The 19,935-nt window shown below is 39.7% G+C and overlaps 1 protein-coding gene across 1 annotated transcript in view; it reads left to right on the top strand.

The window, feature by feature from the left end:
* The first annotated feature begins 3,731 nt into the window (after positions 1-3,731).
* The window catches only part of aacs (acetoacetyl-CoA synthetase), a 31,144-nt gene continuing 14,940 nt past the window's right edge, over positions 3,732-19,935 (top strand). The window contains exons 1-10 of the mRNA XM_041042973.1: positions 3,732-4,038; positions 5,557-5,660; positions 6,435-6,555; positions 7,404-7,517; positions 12,888-12,985; positions 13,657-13,771; positions 14,371-14,452; positions 14,602-14,755; positions 16,423-16,503; positions 17,496-17,620. Of these exons, the coding sequence (XP_040898907.1) occupies positions 3,900-4,038; positions 5,557-5,660; positions 6,435-6,555; positions 7,404-7,517; positions 12,888-12,985; positions 13,657-13,771; positions 14,371-14,452; positions 14,602-14,755; positions 16,423-16,503; positions 17,496-17,620 (1,133 nt within the window). The 5' untranslated portion in view covers positions 3,732-3,899. The remainder of the gene's footprint in view (positions 4,039-5,556; positions 5,661-6,434; positions 6,556-7,403; positions 7,518-12,887; positions 12,986-13,656; positions 13,772-14,370; positions 14,453-14,601; positions 14,756-16,422; positions 16,504-17,495; positions 17,621-19,935) is intronic.

Below are 19,935 nucleotides of genomic sequence, written 5' to 3'. Positions count from 1 at the left end.
ATTAAGGGGGATAGTTGTAGCGCTTATGCAGGACTATGTCTTTATATTTTTATATTCTTTAAATTACAGAAAGAAAAGAGTTGTTATATAAAGTCTTATCTGCAGATAGACATGTCAAGAGGGGAGTCTCACTGAACTCACTGTAATGTGTTAGTGCGCCATCTACTGGATTGCATGTGATAGTGTCTTGCTCCGCGGAGAGTAACTTTGCAGAAGTGCAGCGGTTGAACATGTTCAAATGAATGAATCACCAGTGTCTTTACCAACTCATATACTGCAAAGCTTTTATCAGTGTGAGGTCTTTGCAAAACCCTGTCATCCTGTTTATTTTTTTAAACAGCAGAAAATCAATAGGCACTTCTAGGTCATGGCTGTGTCCCCACTGAAAAAAAAAATCATTTTTCAGTGGGGACCCCACTGAAAAAGAACTTCATCCAACTTTTTTCTGCTGCAGTATCATACTGCAAAATTCCCTGAGCACTTATAGACATGCTTGGTTGACTAAGCAGCTTGCCTTTTTGCCTCTTTGTCTTTTTTGGTTCATTGGAGGTTGTTCTGGATAAGATTATAAGCCAAATGACATTACACATTTTACATCACAGGATGCAAAGGGCAGTCCCCGGGAGCAAGCAGTAGCTGCATCTGAGGACAAGCAGGATTCCACTGAGAAACAGTGGAATCCTCAGATGCAGCTACTGCTTGTTACAAAATGTGAGTTTTGGCTGGACTGCCGGACATATGAGCTGATGTGGAGGCAAGGCCAGGATAAACAGATGAATGAGAAACTTGCTGTGGAGCGATGCCAGGGTCCATTTCAGGTGCACTTCAATGTCTAATCAGCCATTTGTCTCAGTGAGAAGTGAGCACATACAGTGAGTACAGAGAATATTCAGACCCCATAACTTTTTGCTCACTTTATTGTGCTGTAAAATTTCCACTCTTGCTGATCAAGCCATAATGGCAAAGTGAAAACATGTTCTTATGTGTTTTGCAAGTTAATTAAAAATCAAAAACTGAAATCTCTCATTTACTCTCATTTACCAGTGGTCAGGTCCATCCTGTTTGCTTTAATTGTCCTTGATGTGAACTTTATTGGAGTTCACCTGTGGTAAACTGAACTGAATTGGACGTACTTTAGAAAGGCACACACTTCTGTAAAGCGTCACAATTCACACTGCAAATCAGGACAAAAACAAAGCCATGAAGTCCACAGAACGTGCACCCAGCCAGGTACTAGCAGTATCATCATATCACATCCTACCTACACTGTTTCCTGTGTTTTGGCTAATGCTTTCATCAAGGTCTTACTACAACTCATTTGGAAGACATTAGCCAAAACATTATAGGCAGTGTGGCTGACAGAGTGATATACAATATAACAAATTTGCAAATAAGACAATACAGTGTGGTTGCTCAGTGCTCCTTAAGTGATCTCACAGTCTATATTTATTTAAAAAACATGACTTGCTTGGGTTTCAGAGTGGGCTGTAAGAGTTCAGGTTTGAGAAATGAGGCCTCTGTTTTTGCAATCTGGACTCTGGGTGTCTGCAGCTTTTAAGGACGCTGATACCTACATTACAAAATATCATCAGACAGGTTACAACATTTTTGTTAACACAGTCTGCTCTGTCTTTCTTTCTGCTTTATGGTACCAGCTGTGCCAGAACACAGAGCAGTGTAAATGTCACTATACGGTCACAAAGAAACTCTCTTTAATGTGGCCACAGATAACTAATTCAGTGTGGTTTATTTTCGCCATTAATTTGTGGGTGTGTGTGTTTTCAAAACTCCACAGAAGCATGGGTGGCTTTTAAGCTAATGTTTAATGCATATGGATTATATTTGAACCATCTGAGCCTGGAAGATGAATGTGAAAGAGCAATGAGCAGTGAGGAGTACTGGGATTGGCATGGTGCCTGTGAAATTGAAAAATTTGAATCTGAAATAGCAAATGGGAATCTAAGCATGTCTTTAAACCTTTTGTCTCATTCTCACATTTAACTCATTGTCACAAGCTGTAGGAACACCAGGTTGTGGTAATTGTGAGCATACAAAAATGCAAACTAGATGAGATTATGCAAGACATGAGCAAAGGAAATTTTTTTAATCTAAATTGAGATGACACCACCACAAAGTGAGGAGGGTCGTTCTTCCTTCTCACTGATTGGGCACACCCCTAAAACGCTCCTTCGTCTTCGCTCTCTGATTGGCTAATATACCTCCTTTGAGGCACTAAAAGCCCGATTCCCATTGATCAAACGAGATGCCAGTCCAATGTGGACGATCCGCCCCCCACATAGACCGATCTGTCGGCTGATGTGGAACCAGTGTGCTGAGGACCAATCAAAATCCTTCACTTTGACAGGCAAGATTATCGCGTGCACGAGAGACTCAACAGTAGGATTCTATTGCGCGTTCACGTGCGGGAAACGTTCAAGACTTGTAAAACAGATGAAATGTTTTGACTTTAAAAAAGTAAAGTTCTGTTGGCAAGTGGATAATCTCAGATTTTAAACAGCCATCAGCCATGGGAACCGGGCTGTTATCACAAACTATCACATACTATCACAATATGGCTAGTATGCTATTTTGCATCTATTCAAGAGGCATATTTAAAAAAAAAAAAAAAGATATTCTATAACACTGCATCATAAAGTGACCATAGGTTTTAAATGTGAAAACTCAGTCTTTAACATAACAAGTAACTACAGCTGTCATTTAACTGTAGATTAAGTTGGAAAGCTATTTAAATCCCAAAGGAGGAAACTAGTTTGGTCACTCATGTGACAAAGAACAGGAGACACAGGTTTGGCAGGTCACAGACAAACTATGAGAGACATACTGCCACAACAGTGGTAATTCTAACAGCTAAACTATCCAAACTAACACATTTTACAAAAGGACATTAGTGTGGTCAAGAGCGCACTAAGCTGCAACAGATGTACGGGAGTAAAAAGCCCAACATTTGCCTATGACATGAAGTGTTCAGTTACAAAGGAGTATAAGAAGGAAATAACCCAAGTAAAACACAAATACACCAAAACTATACTTAAGAAAAGTGCCTGAGTAAATGTTCTGAGTTACATTGCAAGACTGCATTCTAGTAATACTGTTTGCCTGAAAATAACAGTGGAAATATTAAAGAACCAAATTAAATTAATTATGGTAATATTTTTGGTGGGATGCAAGGTTTTTCACATCAAGCATCTGGATACTAAGCCAGTATAAATTACTTTCATTCGGGGGATTCTTTTGTCAGAATATCTGCAATGTTGTTTCATATGTTGGCCAAGTCATATTACAATTAAACAGAGGAAATGCAAAATTATGCAACTCATCAAATTGTAAAAATATTTTGATAAGGTGCAAACTTTGTAATGACAGTGTTTTCATTCATTCAACCTCCTTTTGGTGGCCTGAAATGCTCACGTAGTCCCACAAATTTTAATTTATAGATGACTAATAATATACACATAGTTATCTATACTGAAGACTGGGAGACTTTTCAGACACTATAATTAAATGTCACTATAGTCATTAATATGCTTGGATTAGTCTCCATCACTGAGACTTCAGTTGTCAGGGAGCTATTCGTGTAGTTTATGTCCTGTGTAACAGTATTGAACAATGCGAGTTCTTGAACCCAGCTCGCTTTCCTACGTCATGACGCCGGGGCGTGGCCTTTCAGTTTTCCGTGGCAGCCCCACGCTTGTCTCTGACAGTGAGGCTTGCTAGCTGTCGAGAGCTGTTATTCTTCCCGAGCCCGATTCAAACTAGGCTGCTAGTCGGTGATCCCATTCGACACAAGCCCTCACTTCAGGGACAGTTAGCTTCGGCAAGGCGCTCGGGACTCTTGCTAGCCGGTGTTTGGAAGACGACAGAGGGGGAACGCAACAAAGATGTCCAAAGACATGGAAGGGAAGAGCGAGAAAATAATGGATATGGAGAGCAAGGTGTTGTGGTACCCGGACTCCAAGAAGAACACACAGATGGACAAGTTTAGGAAACAGGTCAACGAGGACTACGGACTTAATCTAGGTGAGTGGAGAGGGGGGAAGGACACAGACAAGGAGCCAGATAGAGAGGGAGAGAGGAGGTGTGCTGGATTTAATACAAGTCGGATTTTATTGAGCCTACGAAGCTGGATAGATACACAAAAATAGACAGCGTCTCTCCCTCTGCTATCTGTCAGTGTTTGTTGTGTAATTACCCCGCAGGCAGCTTATTAACGCTAAATTACCTCTGTTTAAAGCTGCTTCGGGAGCCAATGAAACGTTTCAAGCTAGCTAGTCTGCAGTCATTAAGAATATAAATAATGGCCTCTAACCTGCTCACCACTCCTTTTGTAATCATAATTTGCTATTCACAACACTGCAGCTCTGCTTTGCATTAATGTTTGGATTACCCCCAGCGATGCTCCTAGCTGAACAGTGCCTGCTAACACACCTGTTAGGTGATGAAAGACAGCGGCCTATTTTAATTATCTATTTGATACCGTGTCGATCCACGGCAGCGAGGTTGTGGAGGAATGCTGAAGAACCGGGTACTGAATGAATAGAAAGAGAGAGAGAGATTTACGTGACTGGAGAGACATGGTTGTAGGAGCGTAGACAACTATGGAAGATTTGTGAGTGGGAAATGAAAAAAAAAACATAAAAAATGGCAGAAATTGTGATGAATATCTGTGGTAATTTTCATAACTGTACTGCTTCAAATTCTTTGGGTCTTCACTAAACAAAATTCCCTTCCTCTTCTCTTTTTTTTAACCAGTGTATTTATCCTTAAATTACAGACTGGTTGTGTTAGTTATCAAAGCATCTGAGATAGAAGAAAAGTTTTTCCTTTATATCAAATGGGTCACAAAGATGACTAAAAAGTTATAAATAAAAACATGATAAAACATAACAATGCCTCACAATATTATATTTTCACCATTATTTTTTAAATTCATCTGTGCCCCTCAAAAAATCTAAATCAAACAACCTCAGAAGGCTGATTGGAAACCAACGGCTTGAAGTTATGCTTGGAGATCTGCCAGCATTTAGTGGGCTTAACTTGACCTGTGCCTTTCTTTCTGTTGGTCTCTGGATGTTGGTGAAGATCCACATCTTTGTGAATTCCCTTGATTAAGGGAATTATCTTAGAACGTAGATGTGAATAAAAGCAGAGTCCAGAGAAAACAATACCCAATGATATAAATTAACTGAGATCACTTGTGACTTTTGACATTTTGGCTCTAATCTTTTAATCATGTATGGAGATCATCAGTGATTATCAGAAAAAGATCTTAGTTTGGAGAAATTGTCTTTGACTCACGATTTAGTTGATGGTTATTAGTGGAACAAGATGGGCACATGCGGGCTTATTTTAACCCATGATGCAGCAGGAAGTTAGTTTGCCTTATTATGTATTAGTAATACATGTACTAATGTCTAACCTTTTCTTCTATTTAGTCATCTGTAGCAACTTTACACTCTATATTTGAGCAGATTGTCACAACAGCAAGTTAATATTTTGTTATAAGTCTGTAGTAATCTCTGACTTTTGGTCCTCTAGCTAACTACTTTGACCTGTACCAGTGGTCGGTGGACAGGTACCCAGAATTCTGGGCAGAGGTGTGGCGCTTCAGTGGAGTAGTCAGCTCCAAGCCATATGAGGAGGTGAGTTCAACCTTTACTTCTACATTTTATCTATAGGTATGGTTTTGATGTTAACTTATAATTCAACAGCCATGTTCTGTATTCTTAGAAGAACTAAAATCAGATCCAATTGATGACACCTGTCAAAGTGGCTGCTATAAAAGACATGACAGCTGCTAAAATGTACACATGGCTTATAATAGCATTTCAAACCAGTTTAGCCTATTTTTGACATTAGAATGATACCCTTTTCATCAAGGCTACATCAAAAAGCCAGCTGAAAAAGCCTCTTGATGTTGCTTAGTTCCAGGATGTAGCTGTTGGTGGGTGTGTGAGGTAATAAACGATGTCTGAGCTTATGTCATTGAACCGTGTTGTCAACACACCTCCTTCTGTACACATGGATAACACATTCCACGTCACATGCTGGCCACAGGCTCTTCTTTTATCATGTATTTTCTTACCCATTTGTCTCTCTTAGGTTTGCAATACCAGCAGATACTTGATACAATATCAGCTGATAATGGGTGGAAGACAGGGAGACAATCAGTCAGTGCAACATGTTGTAAACAGTGATGCACAGTGGGCTAGACTTTAAATTTCTAACTGAATTTCTAACTGATCGTTTCATGTCTTGGCAGTCAATATAAAGAGAAACAATTAAAGGAAGAGCCAAAAGAAATTTGATTACGTGCTAGCAAGATCACCAAAGCTTGGAAATTCACAGGCTTGATCAGTGACAATTGTATGTCTCTTCCCTGTGTTTTCGATGTGTGTTTTATGGGTGTATACTAGGTGGTGGATGTATCCAAGCGGATCTCAGACGTTCCAGAGTGGTTTAAGGGGGCTCGGCTCAACTACGCTGAGAACCTGCTCAAACATGCAGACCAGGACAAAGTGGCTCTCTATGCTGCAAGTAAGTATATAGAGTATATGGTGCTGGTAAAAACTGCAGTTTATAGTACACTGCAATATACTGTACACAATAGTGCTGCAGCCTCTGCACTCTGCAATATGCAGAGCTGGTTCGTTTTCAATGGTATTTTAGTTAGTAATTTTGTTTGTTTACCTTACTAAGTCTTTGTGCATCCTGATGTTTTTGCACTTATACCAATAGTGAATGTTAACAAGTTTGGTTTCTACCCTCCCAGTTTGCCTGTGTGTTTGTTTGCAAATGAAGGAGGAAAGTAAGGAAGACAGGAAAGAACAGTGTTGAGGGTGTATTCGAGTACAGAATCGATGCAGTGGGGAGCGTAAGGCCTCGTGTGACACTTTATTATAACTGCTGCTCCCTGCTTTACCTCTCAGGACTGTCACACACTAATGGATTGGCCCCAATTTATTGCGTGTGAACGAGGGAGAGTGTGCTCTTGCACAGACACGTGCACACAATCTACCCTACCTCAGGAGCTGAAATGTAATTATAAGAAGGCCCATTGGTCACCATGCTATGGAGCCTCTGTGAATGTCAGTGAACTATTACTTACAGACATAATTGGACTGCTGCTGCTGTCTGTGACTCTGTCTCTATTTATGTCTCAGTCTCCCTGCTTTTCTTTTCTTTGGTTTTGAATTTCAGGTGTTTAGTTTGCATTTGTATCAACCTATAAATAAAAACATTATTTACAAAGTGGTGCACAAAATCTAAAGTGTCCAAACCAATAAAAATATTTGTAGATGTAATTTTGTGAGTCATTTTTTGAAATGTACTTATTTATCTCTGTTTCTGTGTCTCACTCTTCTTTTTGTGCGTCTGTCTTTTAGGGGAGGCAGATGAGGAGATTGTGAAGGTGACGTTTGGGGAGCTCAGGCGTGATGTGGCATTGTTTGCTGCAGCCATGAGGAAGATGGGAGTCCAGACTGGAGACAGGGTTGTAGGTGAGTCTCAGATTTATTGCTCTGTGTCTCACTGGGAGTAAACAGCAGGAAAAACAGGGGTGGTAGATATATTTTATTTAAATTTTTTTCAGCCAAGTAGTGGTTGAGCTGCTCCTCTCCTGACTTACCTCTTTTTACCCCTCTGTCTTATTCATCCTTTCCAGTCTTCTTCTTGAGGCCTGTTGCAGAATAAGTTGGACATTGGCTTTTTTCTGCCATTAGTTTTAGTGTGCACTGGCAAGGAGGGCTGGTTGTCTTGGCACAAGTCACAGCTCCTTCTGAATACCAGCATTCATTTTTTCAAAGTTAATATTTGTTTTCCTGCAAGGCACCACTGTACAGTGCGGTCGCGTAGATCCACGCATTCATACCGAGCAGTGCTTCCAGTGCCACAAAGGGAACTTTAATGCACATCATATGCATTTCCCTATCCCTGTTTGTGTTCTGCAGTACAAGTGCTCAAATGTCAGAAGCTTTTAAGAGCTTATCTCTGTCACCTTCTTAACTTGTTGACACATTGCTGCCGGTGAAAATGCATATTGAGCGTTTATTACTTCTCAGCTATCAGGGGTTTAGTTACCCTGGGGTTGTCAAATAAAAGTATCTCAGACTTCTGAACTGAATCATTTCTTAGCATTAAGAGGTTTTCTGATCTCAAAATAAACACCCATACCAAAAGCCGCTGACTATAAAAAAATAGTGGTGTTGGTGTTTTGTAAATTTGCTAAATGAAAATTAGAATGAACATAAATCCAGCTTGATTTTGCATTGGTAAACTTCTTCTTCTACCCATTCATCAATTCATACTTAAAAAAACAGTTCAGTTTCTCCTTGCCTTTTGTGTGGACATGTGAATGTCTGACTGCACTGATTCCTACCTGCCCCCATCTCTATTTCATTCTCTGCCCTGTGCCACTTTTCCAGTCATGATGCAGAAATGCGTATTGAGCTGTTTGTTCTGTGTCAGTATCAGGGGCTTCAGTTTACACTGGGGTTGTAAAGCAATAGCATCTCAGATTTCTGAACCTTTCATTCTTTGAAGCAACTTCTGTTTCTGCTCAAGTTGTATTTGACACGCTGTCTTAAACAAGCTGTTTGGTTTCATTCTTTATTTTGTTTCTGGGCAAAGATGACAGATAACAGGCACAATAATCCAGAGGTTACAGAAAATGCTTGTCAGTTTTAAAAAATAAAATCATTGGACCACTGATGGGCAGAAGGACATATGAGCTACAATGACCCAGAACTTTGGAAAACCTGTAGGTATGAAAGGATGAAAATCTGTGCAAACACAAGTGTATGAGACACATTCTGACCTCTGTCAACGAAATATTACAATTTAAAGTCATTTTTCACAAAACTATTATGAAATTGAGTGTTCAGAAAAAGTGCAGTCATGCTGTGGCCCACTGTATTCTGAAAAAATATATTCCTAATATTGAACTTCACTGGCTCTTACATGTATATGTGACTGACATGTAGGGCTGCTATTCATGAGCTCATATTGAGCTGCCCTGTCCAGGGATGACCAGGATGTGTATCAAAGTTTGTGTGTGTTCAGAAGAAAGATGGATCTTGTGGTAAGGAAATCCATTAGCTAAATGACTTAGGCTCTGTGGGAATCTCATTAGAAAGACAGGAGGGATGGAGGGAGGACAGAAAGGGAGAGGGATCTGAACAACAGAGAGAGAGAGAGAGAGAGAGAGAGAGAGAGAGAGAGAGAGAGAGAGAGAGAGAGAGAGAGAGAGAGAGAGAGAGAGATCAGCTCCCTTATTTGTCTTTACCTTATTTTCTTTAACATATCCAAACACAAATCTTTGTGTGTGTGTTTGAATGTGTGTCCTTAATGGTGTGTGTTAGAGAAGAAAGATGTACTAGATATAGATGAACTAAAATGTCTTGTCAGTGTCTGTAATCCAGGAGATATATAAGCACTTAGCTGATGAAGCCAGCCAAGCTTTATAGCAGGACATGAGCCAACCCAACACGTGCACACACACACACACACACACACACACACACACACACACACACACACACACACACACACACACACACACACACACACATATGTATTCTCTCTTTCGTGCACATTTTAGTTTCTTGGCTTTTCTCCTTGGTCCCATTATCCTCAACATCACCCTCCACCCTGTTATGAAGCTTAAAGCCTTAAAGCCTTCACACCCACTGTTCATTCCACAGGGGAATGCATATTCTTCTAAATATCTGTCATGAGAAATACACACTCTGCAACCACAGTCTTACTGGTGCCTAATATAAATGTGCAGTTGATTATATGAAACAAAACTGAAGCGGCATTGTAAGGTAAAATAATAAGCAGTAAACAAATAAAAATTCTTTCAATTATTGAAATAACACCCATGAAACTTCAACACAAGATGCAGCTTGTACGTTTAAGCAAAAGGAGCTGAGACTAAAGAAAATGGTTGACCAGCAGGACACACGCATGGAGTGGGATACAAATCACACACACTGCATGCAACATGTGATATGTGTCCTGTTTAGTTTGTCTGTGTATTAGTCCAAATGAGGCCGTGCTATCAGAAAAAAAGCGTTGGCCTGAAAGTAACTTCAGGTCAGATCATTATTTTTTTTTATCATTAATCAAAGCTGCTTTTACAAAAAGACGTTTATTATTAGTTTATTATTATATAGGTGTTAATTTGGATATTTAAAAGACAAAACCTCAACCGACTCTACCCAGAGTTTTCCAGATGACTAAGAAATTTGTACCAACAGTGATCCTGTAACAAGTAAGTGCTGAACTTGGACTGGGATCAAAACTGCCATATTAGCACCACAACATTGCACCCATGGGGTCAATGTGGTGTAGCTTTGGTTAAGAGACTTATTAAATCTCCACTCCACTCCACTCCTCTCCTCTCAACTCCTCTCCTTTCCTCTCCTCATTTCTTGCTTTATTTTTGCAGTATTGCCAAACCAACTGTCTGATGTAATCCACAGAATTTCCCCCTACAGTCCAAGAATTTGTTTTAGACAGACTTCAGATTCATCTTTAAGGTACCCTGTTCAGTGTGACCTCTAGTAGCACCATGGAGCAGCTTTTTGTTTGTATCATTAACATGCACGAAGATGCACATGCATGTGGGCGATGTATTTCACATCCTGCTGTTGGTTTCATCCTTATTTCACTGATCAACATTGTTCGTGGTAATGTGTCAACAAACATAATAATGTGCCCACAGAGGCAGTGAGGAAGAAAGAAAGTAGAGAGTAGTAAACATGGATGAAAACAATGCACAATTTAATTAAAAAAAAAAAGTTGCCGTTGTTTAGTGAGAAAGAAAAGGCACTCAAGGATAGAAATCACGGTGAGTGGCATGTAAACTGAAGTTGTCCAGTAAGGATTCACACAGATTTTGTCAGCTGATTTCAAAACAGTTGTCCACAGGTCACAAGCTTGTTTCTGTAACTGTTATCTAATTACAGCTAAATTCAGAGGATTTAAACCTGAATTCTAATGGGAAAACTCCAACAAAGCCATTTTTTTCTGTATCTTGTGGGACTTTTTGAGTCCTTAGAACAGAAGCACAAGGTTGGTGCATTTATGTAGAAGTGGCTGAAGGGAAATTTGGTTCTCATTCAGTGGTTACAAGCATGTAGACCTGTAAAATGTTATAGTTGTATGCATGAATAAACGAATAGTAAGGGCATTGGGTTTCTTTGATGTGTAAGCAGTGTTGTCACAGCATGGCAAGACAGTGATTCATAACAGTAGCCACAAAAGCAGCCAGGCAGGGTGTTGTAGTAAGATTATGATCCATGACGTTATTTTTCCTGGTCCAGTGTGAGAAGATAATAATTTATGACAGTGCCTGTAGAGCCAGTGTAGCAGGATGGTGATCTGTCAGCCTTAGGTGTCGTCTGGCCGAGATCAGCTTCCTGGTTACAGCAGGAGTCAGCAAAGCAAACATTAAACCCTGATTAGTCATGATTCATGGGAGGTGACAGTATGGTTGCCATTTGCCTCTGACCAGTCAGATTGCTTGGGTGGAACTACCGGCTGCAGTATTGTTTTTATCATGTTAGATTAGATACATGTTATCAACAAAACAGCCCTGTGTTTAAAGGTAGCATGGGAACTCCTTTGTGGGGCCTGGCCAATTTCTTTGTATTTAATGTCATACTGCCTTGTACACAAGTCACTTAGGCAGTGCCCATTGGTTTCCTCCCTGGTACTTTGTGTAGTATCAAAGACATATGGTATGGCAATACAATTATCTTATCAAAATCTTACAATAACTGCTTAAAAATATGTTATCTGTATTATGTATGAAATAAACTTTATCCCTGATACATGTATACTGTTAGATCTGTATAATGTTTACTGAGTTAATTAGTTGATTGTCTTTATTGGTGTTGGCTGAAATTAACATGGGAATGAATGGTCACCAAATAATAATAAGAATTTCAATATTGCGTATCCCTGTTTGCTGTTCTTCATTTTTCTTAACGTAGTTATCGATAAATCTGTCTCTCTGATTCTCTCTCTCCCTCACTGATCGTCTGTGCCTGTCCAGTGAAAACAACTTGTGTCCTTGGGCGCCATTTCCCATATTGATCAAGGAATATATCACAGCAAGACAGCAGATATGATCTCAGCTCTGCTTAAGAATGAAATATTCTCACTCACCCCCCTCCTCCTCTTTTACAGTCTCATTTTTTTCTCTCTCCCGTTGAACCAGATTATTCTGTCTCATAATATTTCTGTCCCTGCCTCCCGTCTCCTTCCTCTCTTTGACTTTTTTTTTTCAGCTGTTCTCACAGTTAGGTGAACTACTGTGTGGTATTCTGCAGTTGTGAGACGGACGCTACATAAGTCCAGCTGCTCTCATTTTACGAGAGCTAGATATAATATTATCCAGGTGACTGAAAATATCTGATCATCGCTGATCATTTCTCTCTACTAAAATATACTTTGCCTCTGTACACACTAAATAAATTGTATTTTTCTATTCTGTATTTATCCTAAAAGTCTTATCATCTTACATATGATGTGTAGTCTGGGAGGCAACATTGCACAACTAATTTTGGGAAGTTTGGCATTTTAATAAGAAACTGCTGGGTTAAGCAGTATTTATCTTTAAATTTGCTAGTGTTAGTAAGATAGTGATGCACATTCAGTGTGTGTTAGCATTGTGTATATTTGTTAATGTGTACATTTTAAACTCATCCACAACTATATGTTTATGAAAAGCTGATATAATACTTGATTTTTAAGCTCTTCAGATACAGAATCTCTATAGTAAGTCTTGATAAAATGAGTGTTAAAGATTTTCACTTAAACTTAATGTTTCCCTCCTCTTTCTCTCCTCTCTCCGCCTCTAGGTTACCTACCCAATGGTATCCATGCAGTGGAGGCCATGTTAGCAGCAGCCAGCATCGGAGCCATTTGGAGCTCCACATCTGTCGACTTTGGAGTCAATGTAAGGACTGTACTATACTGTTGGTGGCTTGTATTTCTTTACTTATACATGTTTGAGTTATAGTTTTCTCCACACTTTTATTTGCAGTCACCAGTTTCCCACCAGGGGGACATTGAAAGCCCTCAAGTTAATGTTCTCAGTAAAAAATGAATGAAACAAAACCTATTAAATCTGCTGCATAGCATTCTGTGTTTCTTTTGTGGACTCTGAAGCATTTATCACTGCTGGTAGAGTGTGCATTTGAGTACATGGGTCACAGTGGTAAGTTTTATCTCTAATTCTGGCAGACCTTGTGTCTTTCCACTGAGCTATACTGGACAAATTGTCTCTCATTATTTCTTTTAGGAGATTCATGATTGTGGCAAAACACACTTGTACATAGAGTGAAAAGGGAATGAGGTCTGGGAAGCTAAATATCATGCGTGTGAGTGAGCGTGAGTGTAATTAACTTCATCCTGGTGCAGCTCCTTCATCAATGGTCCTTTTGTCATCTCGGTGGCTCTGCTCTTTGTTTCTGGTGTGCTACTGCCCCCTCTGGCAGATCAGAGAACTGCTCTTAGTGTCCTGATCTAAATCTTTCAATAAAGCATGACCATTTCAGGTTTATCTTGTGAGTGTCAGTGTAATTCACTTTATCTCTCGTTTTAACTCTCGCTGTCTTTCTGTTTCAGGGTGTCCTTGATCGGTTTTCTCAGATCCAGCCCAAACTCATCTTCTCTGTTGCTGCGGTGGTTTACAACGGCAAAACACATGACCACATGGAGAAGCTGACCAGTGTTGTCAAAGGTTGGCAGCCATATTTGCTTATGGACGGATGTGTCTGACAATTTGCATATTTACGTTTTTTGCTCTTTCTCCATAATTGTCATCATTTTATTCTACGGAATAATGTTTTTGGTTTTTTCATGTGGTAAATGGTAAAACCTGAGTGTGGACAGAGATAATCAGTGTGTGCTGATATTTGTTTTATGCTGTTTGAGATGTTTTTGGTGTTAATAGCAGCTATAACCTAGAAGGAATTTCTGCTGTCTAGTAAAAAAGACATTAGAGGGCAAGAGCCATAGATAGATAGCTCTACTTTGTTTTACCAGTTTTGAGGATTGAAAAATGTATGCAGATCAGATGCAGGATAGATGTATGGAATGAAGTAGGATATCTTCATCTACTACCACAGGAAAATAACAGAGAATCACTAAGAATCATTGCTTATTAGTAAAATATTTTTTTTGTCACTTCCTCTAAGAACCAAAATGTGGTATATGTTTATGAAAATAACACTGGGGTTCCCCAAGGAACTCTCTTGGCTTTCCATAGGGCTTTAGTGTGAAGAGAACATAAAGGTATCGGCTTTTCTGTCTCTCTCTGACCTTCTGTTTTTCCTTCAGGTCTGCCTGACCTGAAGAAAGTAGTTGTGATTCCTTATGCTCGCTCCAAACACGAGACTGACCTCTCCAAGATCCCCAACAGGTGTGTGTGTGTGTGTCTGTGGATACAAATGCACTGAAATGCTAAAACTGAGACACGTAAACAGATATTTTTTATGTGGCAGGAATCAGGTCAGAGACATTTTCTCGTCCCCATATATTGAATCAGTCTTCTCTTAAATTTCTCCACAGTGTATTTATAGACGATTTCTTGGCATCTGGGCGAGGTGAGGCCGACCAGTTTCCTCAGCTGGAGTTCGAGCAGCTTCCATTCAGTCATCCCCTGTTCATCATGTACTCCTCTGGAACCACAGGAGCACCTAAATGTATGGTCCACTCTGCTGGGGTAAGAAACACACCGGCTTCCATTATCCCATAAATTAAAAAAAAAAACTATGGTTCTGGTTAGTTTGCTGAACTCGCACAAACACAATATCTTACACACTTCCTAAAAAAATAACTGATTGGCCCATGGGTTTTCCTGTTTGCATTTGTATAACATACAAAATAATTGCTAATAATTTTTTTTAGCTAATTGTTCCTTACTGCTCCACAAGGGTTAGACAGACCACAGCTGTTTCACATACACACATAAGCCGATGCACATGCTGGTCACATCTGTTTGCAGAGCTCTCCTGAGTTGACCCACATGTACAGTTTGATGTTTATCCAGACTATGTCTTGCTTCTATTTGAATAGTTTCCTTTTTGAAGGTGACTAAATCAGATTATAGCAACTTGTTAGTTGTATGTGACCAGGTTATGGAGATCATTCCGAGGATCACATCACAGCAGCAGTGGTCAAAGCCATCCACTGTATGAGCGAGTTGGATTTTCATTAAATTTTCCACCACAAGATGGCAGCAGACCTCCATCAGCAGATCTTGCAGAGGTTATTTGCTTTTAAAAAGGAGTATGAATTACATTATTTTCACCTGCTGCATACCACATCTGAGCGAGGGAGAGTGTTAAATTAATGTGTGATTTCAAAAGGACCACTGCACTTTGAAGGCCAAAACACTCAACATTCATAATGGGTTAACACACACAAAGAAATGTATTCACACATGTTCACAAAACAGTTGTTCTCCCTCTCTGACACCTATTTTGTTCTTTCATTCTATTACACTTCTGTCCTTCTTTCGCATTGGTTTTCTATCCTTAAACTGCATGCACTTTTATCCCACTTAGCCCTCCTTTTCGGACTCTCATTAGGTTTTATTCCCCTGCTTTACGTCTTCTTTCCACTAGCACGCTTTTCTTTCTTTCCCATATTGTTTTCCTCTCTGTCTACGTTCCTTTATTTTGTGCCCCATCCTTCTCCCCATGCTGCCAATAATTGGACAGTAATGCGTTGGTGAAAACATTTCGCATTGTAACGCTGGCAGTCCTCTCTGGCTCTACCAATTAGCCCTGGCACTGTTGGGCTTTCTGCTTTGTTACGGCTCTGTTAACATGCTGTCAGCGGTAAGATGGCACGAACCAGAGGACGGGCATTGCAGCTGAGTCCTACCAAAGATTATATGCGCACACGTACACACACATACATGGACCACCTGTTTACGCGAACAGCAAAGTACTCATAGGCTCAAAACTAAAACACACACAGTCACGCACACAGTCACACTCGGTTCATACTCTACGCCCACAATAATAACCTATCCAACTGTGATGGGTTAGTGACTGTGGGAGAATTCACACTTCACCCAAATTGCCCTTCTTGTTAAATGAAGTGCTTCTGTGTGCTGTGTGTAGAAGCCTTGGTTATGATCATTTTCTGTGCAGCTTAATGAAGGAGCATGAATATACTTTTGGAGAAGAAAAAACGTTATTATTTACAGATTAAGCATTTGTCAGGATGACATAAGAGAGTCTGTTATTCTTTCTGAATGTCAAATTTGTTGTAATGTAAATGTCATGATCAAAAATATGAACTAAAAAAAAAAAGTAATTTCACATTAATAGTTTCTCTCTCTCTCTCTCTCTCTCTCTCTCTCTCTCTCTGTATGTTCAGGGCACGCTCATCCAACATTTGAAGGAACACATTCTCCATGGCAATATGACAAGCAGTGATGTCATCATTTACTACACTACAGTAGGTCCACAACCACAACCTCTTCACAAAAAAGGACACACCCTTGGCACTAGAATTTCTTAATCCTGAGGGCACTTTCCACTGCCCTCCTGCTGCCTCGTTTTAGCTATCTGCAGGGGTATAATGTTTGATATTGTGGGGAATTATTAATCAGTAGCCCGGCGACAAAGATACACACAGATGCACGCACAAACAGATCTTGTCTAAGGAGCAGCGCTGAGTGCTGAAGGTCAGAGCTGTATATAATTTCAAGTTCCTTGATGATTCTAGATCTTTTTGATGCTGATGAACACTGGGGAACCTCATTTTATATTAATTAAAACAGCAGTTGTTGTGTTGTAGGATTTGCATTTGTGTGTTTCTGTACTCAATTGCAGTTTGGGTTTGTGACATGTGTGTTTTGTTAAGATTACTTATGTGGGCTCTCCTTGATTTAGAAAGTGATTCTATCAAGCGTTGGCATCGTATGAGGAAGTTCTCAGATTGTAAATAAAGTTAACTTCCATTTGAAAAAATATTACTATGTGCATTTTACATCTGCTTAGTCAACCTGTAACTAGATCAGTAAATGCATGTGTAGTTGGAGCTGAGGGAAAGAGATTAATCTGATCATTAGGTTTTTTTAGTTAATTGAGTAATACTTTGATCTATAAAATGTCAGAAAATATATTTAAAAAAAATTCCCAGAATTTAGAGTGACATCTTTGAATAGTTTGTTTTGTCAGACCAACAGTCCCGAAACCCCAAAGTATTAAATTTATATTAGTAGAATACAGAGAAACAACGTCTGAGGGGGCTCAATGTGTATATATGAGAATGGTGCCAAAGCAGTAGCTCAGCATGGAAGAAAAAGAGAAACACCATCATGTGAACCACACGCAATTCACAGACTACCGGAGCTGTCCATTTTTCTGCCTATTTTTCCATGCTGATGAGAAAGGAGTGTCTACCAGATCAACTGACCACTGTGTTTGTGTCTGTGGTGACCATAGACTGGCTGGATGATGTGGAACTGGCTGGTGTCCGCTCTCGCAGTGGGATCCTCTGTGGTTTTATATGATGGTTCACCACTAATGCCCACGCCCGATGTACTGTGGAACCTGACAGACCAGCTGGGGTGAGTTAGCCAAACACACATGCACAAATGTGCACACACACACACACACACACACACACACACACACACACACACACATACACACACACACACACACACACACGTTCTGCTGTTCATAGCTGTGTTGGAAGGAGGTTTTTATTTTAAACCCAAAAATGCCCTTTGAAAACATACTCTTATTGTGAAGGATTTTTGCCACCATTGATATTATTATTTGGGTGATAATAATTGTCCCTTCAACATTTGAAGAACTTAAGCACTAATAACACTCAGTACTTAACTGTTAATACATTCACTCTCAATCTTAAGGGTCTGGATCCTTTACAAAGCTGCAAAATGGTTCATGGAATTAGAACATTTTTCTTAACACACAAAAAACTGTGGTTAAGTGAGACTTGACATCAGGATGTCTCTTGTATAGCAACAGTCAGCTTTCCAGACAGAAGACGGTTGAGTTATAACAATCATTAACAGTAATCATCAGGTTGTGGTGTTAGGGCCTCTGTGAAGACAAACCGTTTTTGCTCAAAACACATTCCAAAACAAAACAAATCCATCCAATTTTTCTATAGAAGTTCTCTCAATGCTCTCTGTATCTGTTGCAGCTTTAATAGGGTGCAGTGCAACCCAAGACATGCTGCATTTTCAATAAGGGTTTCAACTCATATAGAATGACTACAAGAACCAGTGTGGGTTTTACCTTTTAATGTGTGGTGTTTTAGAAACAGACAAATAGAGACTGTAGAGGAAAATCTGACAGTGAAAGGAAAAGAGAGATGCATACAGACAGAGTCAAAAAGAGAGCAAAGGGAGTTTTAACCACAGAGTTGATAATGTGTTTACCTGATAGACAACTTGTACTTTAAATTTGGAGTAAATTTGGAATTCAAAATTGGAGAAGGGCAGATCGGTTGAAAAACATGGATTGGTTGGAAAGGAGACAGAGAAAAGTATATAAGAAAGAGGGGGTTTAAGGGGCATAGAGCAAGTAATGGAGATAATCATTTCGCCTCATTTTTAATGCCATAGATTATTAGCATTAGTAACTCGATGGAAAATAGGACCATTTTCAAACTTGCCAAACTTGTCGTGTCAAGCCACCAGGCAGCAGCTGTATGAGTTTTACAGTATGTAGTGAATGCCTTGGGATTTGGAGAAAACATAGTTTTAGATGAAGTTTCACATAACTTTCAAAGAAATCAGCCTTACAGTTCAGACGTACAAGAGGCGCCCTAAACTCCCTTATTGATTACCACAAATGAGCTGCCTCGCTGTCATATTGAAAATGCAGTGATGTATTCTGCTCAGCTGAACAGGCTGTTTTAAGTCAGCAGGGTCAGCCATCCCTTAAGGCTGTTGTTATTGAGATCGATGGTGATGTTGTAAATTTGGATGGACCCAAAAACCCAGGTCAAACTACAAGACAGCCAGGACAGTTTGCCATCTAATCCAGAGGTTTTTCACGCTATGAGATGGCACAATGTAGACATCACATGTGAAGACAAGGGATTAGGTGTCATCTGATTTCATCTTTGGAAAACATTTTCCCATTTGCACACAGCAGTTTACTTTAAATCCAGTTATGTGCTGTTATTGCTTGAGTTTGATAAATGTTGACAGAAGATTTGGAGGAGAATTTGGTCCTGTGATACCAGAATGAGATACCTCATAAACCCTCTATAACCCACCTACTCTATCTACCCTGTAACCCATTTTTCACACATTGTAGGTTCACATCCAACATAGCACAGATGATGGAAGAAAGCCATGAGGAATTCTCACAAACCTTAACCCCTACTAAAAACGCTCTTTGAGAGGGTCATATGGGGCAGCTCCTGAATGTGAGTGGGTTATCTGTCAACCGTTGGTTATATTATGGAAAAAAAGTGCAGTGTGGTCAGCAAAAGTAAGGCCCTTCAAGATGGTTATACCACAGTCACATATTCCGTGCAGTAGAGGCGGCATATTGCCTTCAGCAAAGAAGGGAATAATGGGGAGAAATATTTGACACAGATGGGGAGCAGTGGAAACTATAGAGCAAAAGTGCCAAGAAAAACTACGTCTACTGCAGAAACTCAGAGAACAGGATCTGTTGGTAGAGCCCAAAGCTAATGAGCTCCTTTCACAGTTTTACCAGACTTTACCAGGATCTTCAAATGATGATTGGTTCTTTGGTAAAATACCTGGTAGAGTAGGGATCATACTTGTGTCTTAAGGTTTATGGTTGCTTAATATTAACACACACTTATACCATAACAGTGTGGTTTGAGGTAGATTTTTGATGAGATAAGTGTTCTTGTCTTTCAACCTAAAAA

This window comes from Toxotes jaculatrix, chromosome 7 (assembly GCF_017976425.1).
Source record: "Toxotes jaculatrix isolate fToxJac2 chromosome 7, fToxJac2.pri, whole genome shotgun sequence".
In the NCBI taxonomy this organism is placed as follows: Eukaryota; Metazoa; Chordata; class Actinopteri; family Toxotidae; genus Toxotes; species Toxotes jaculatrix.
This window is presented reverse-complemented; position numbering and strand designations above follow the sequence as displayed.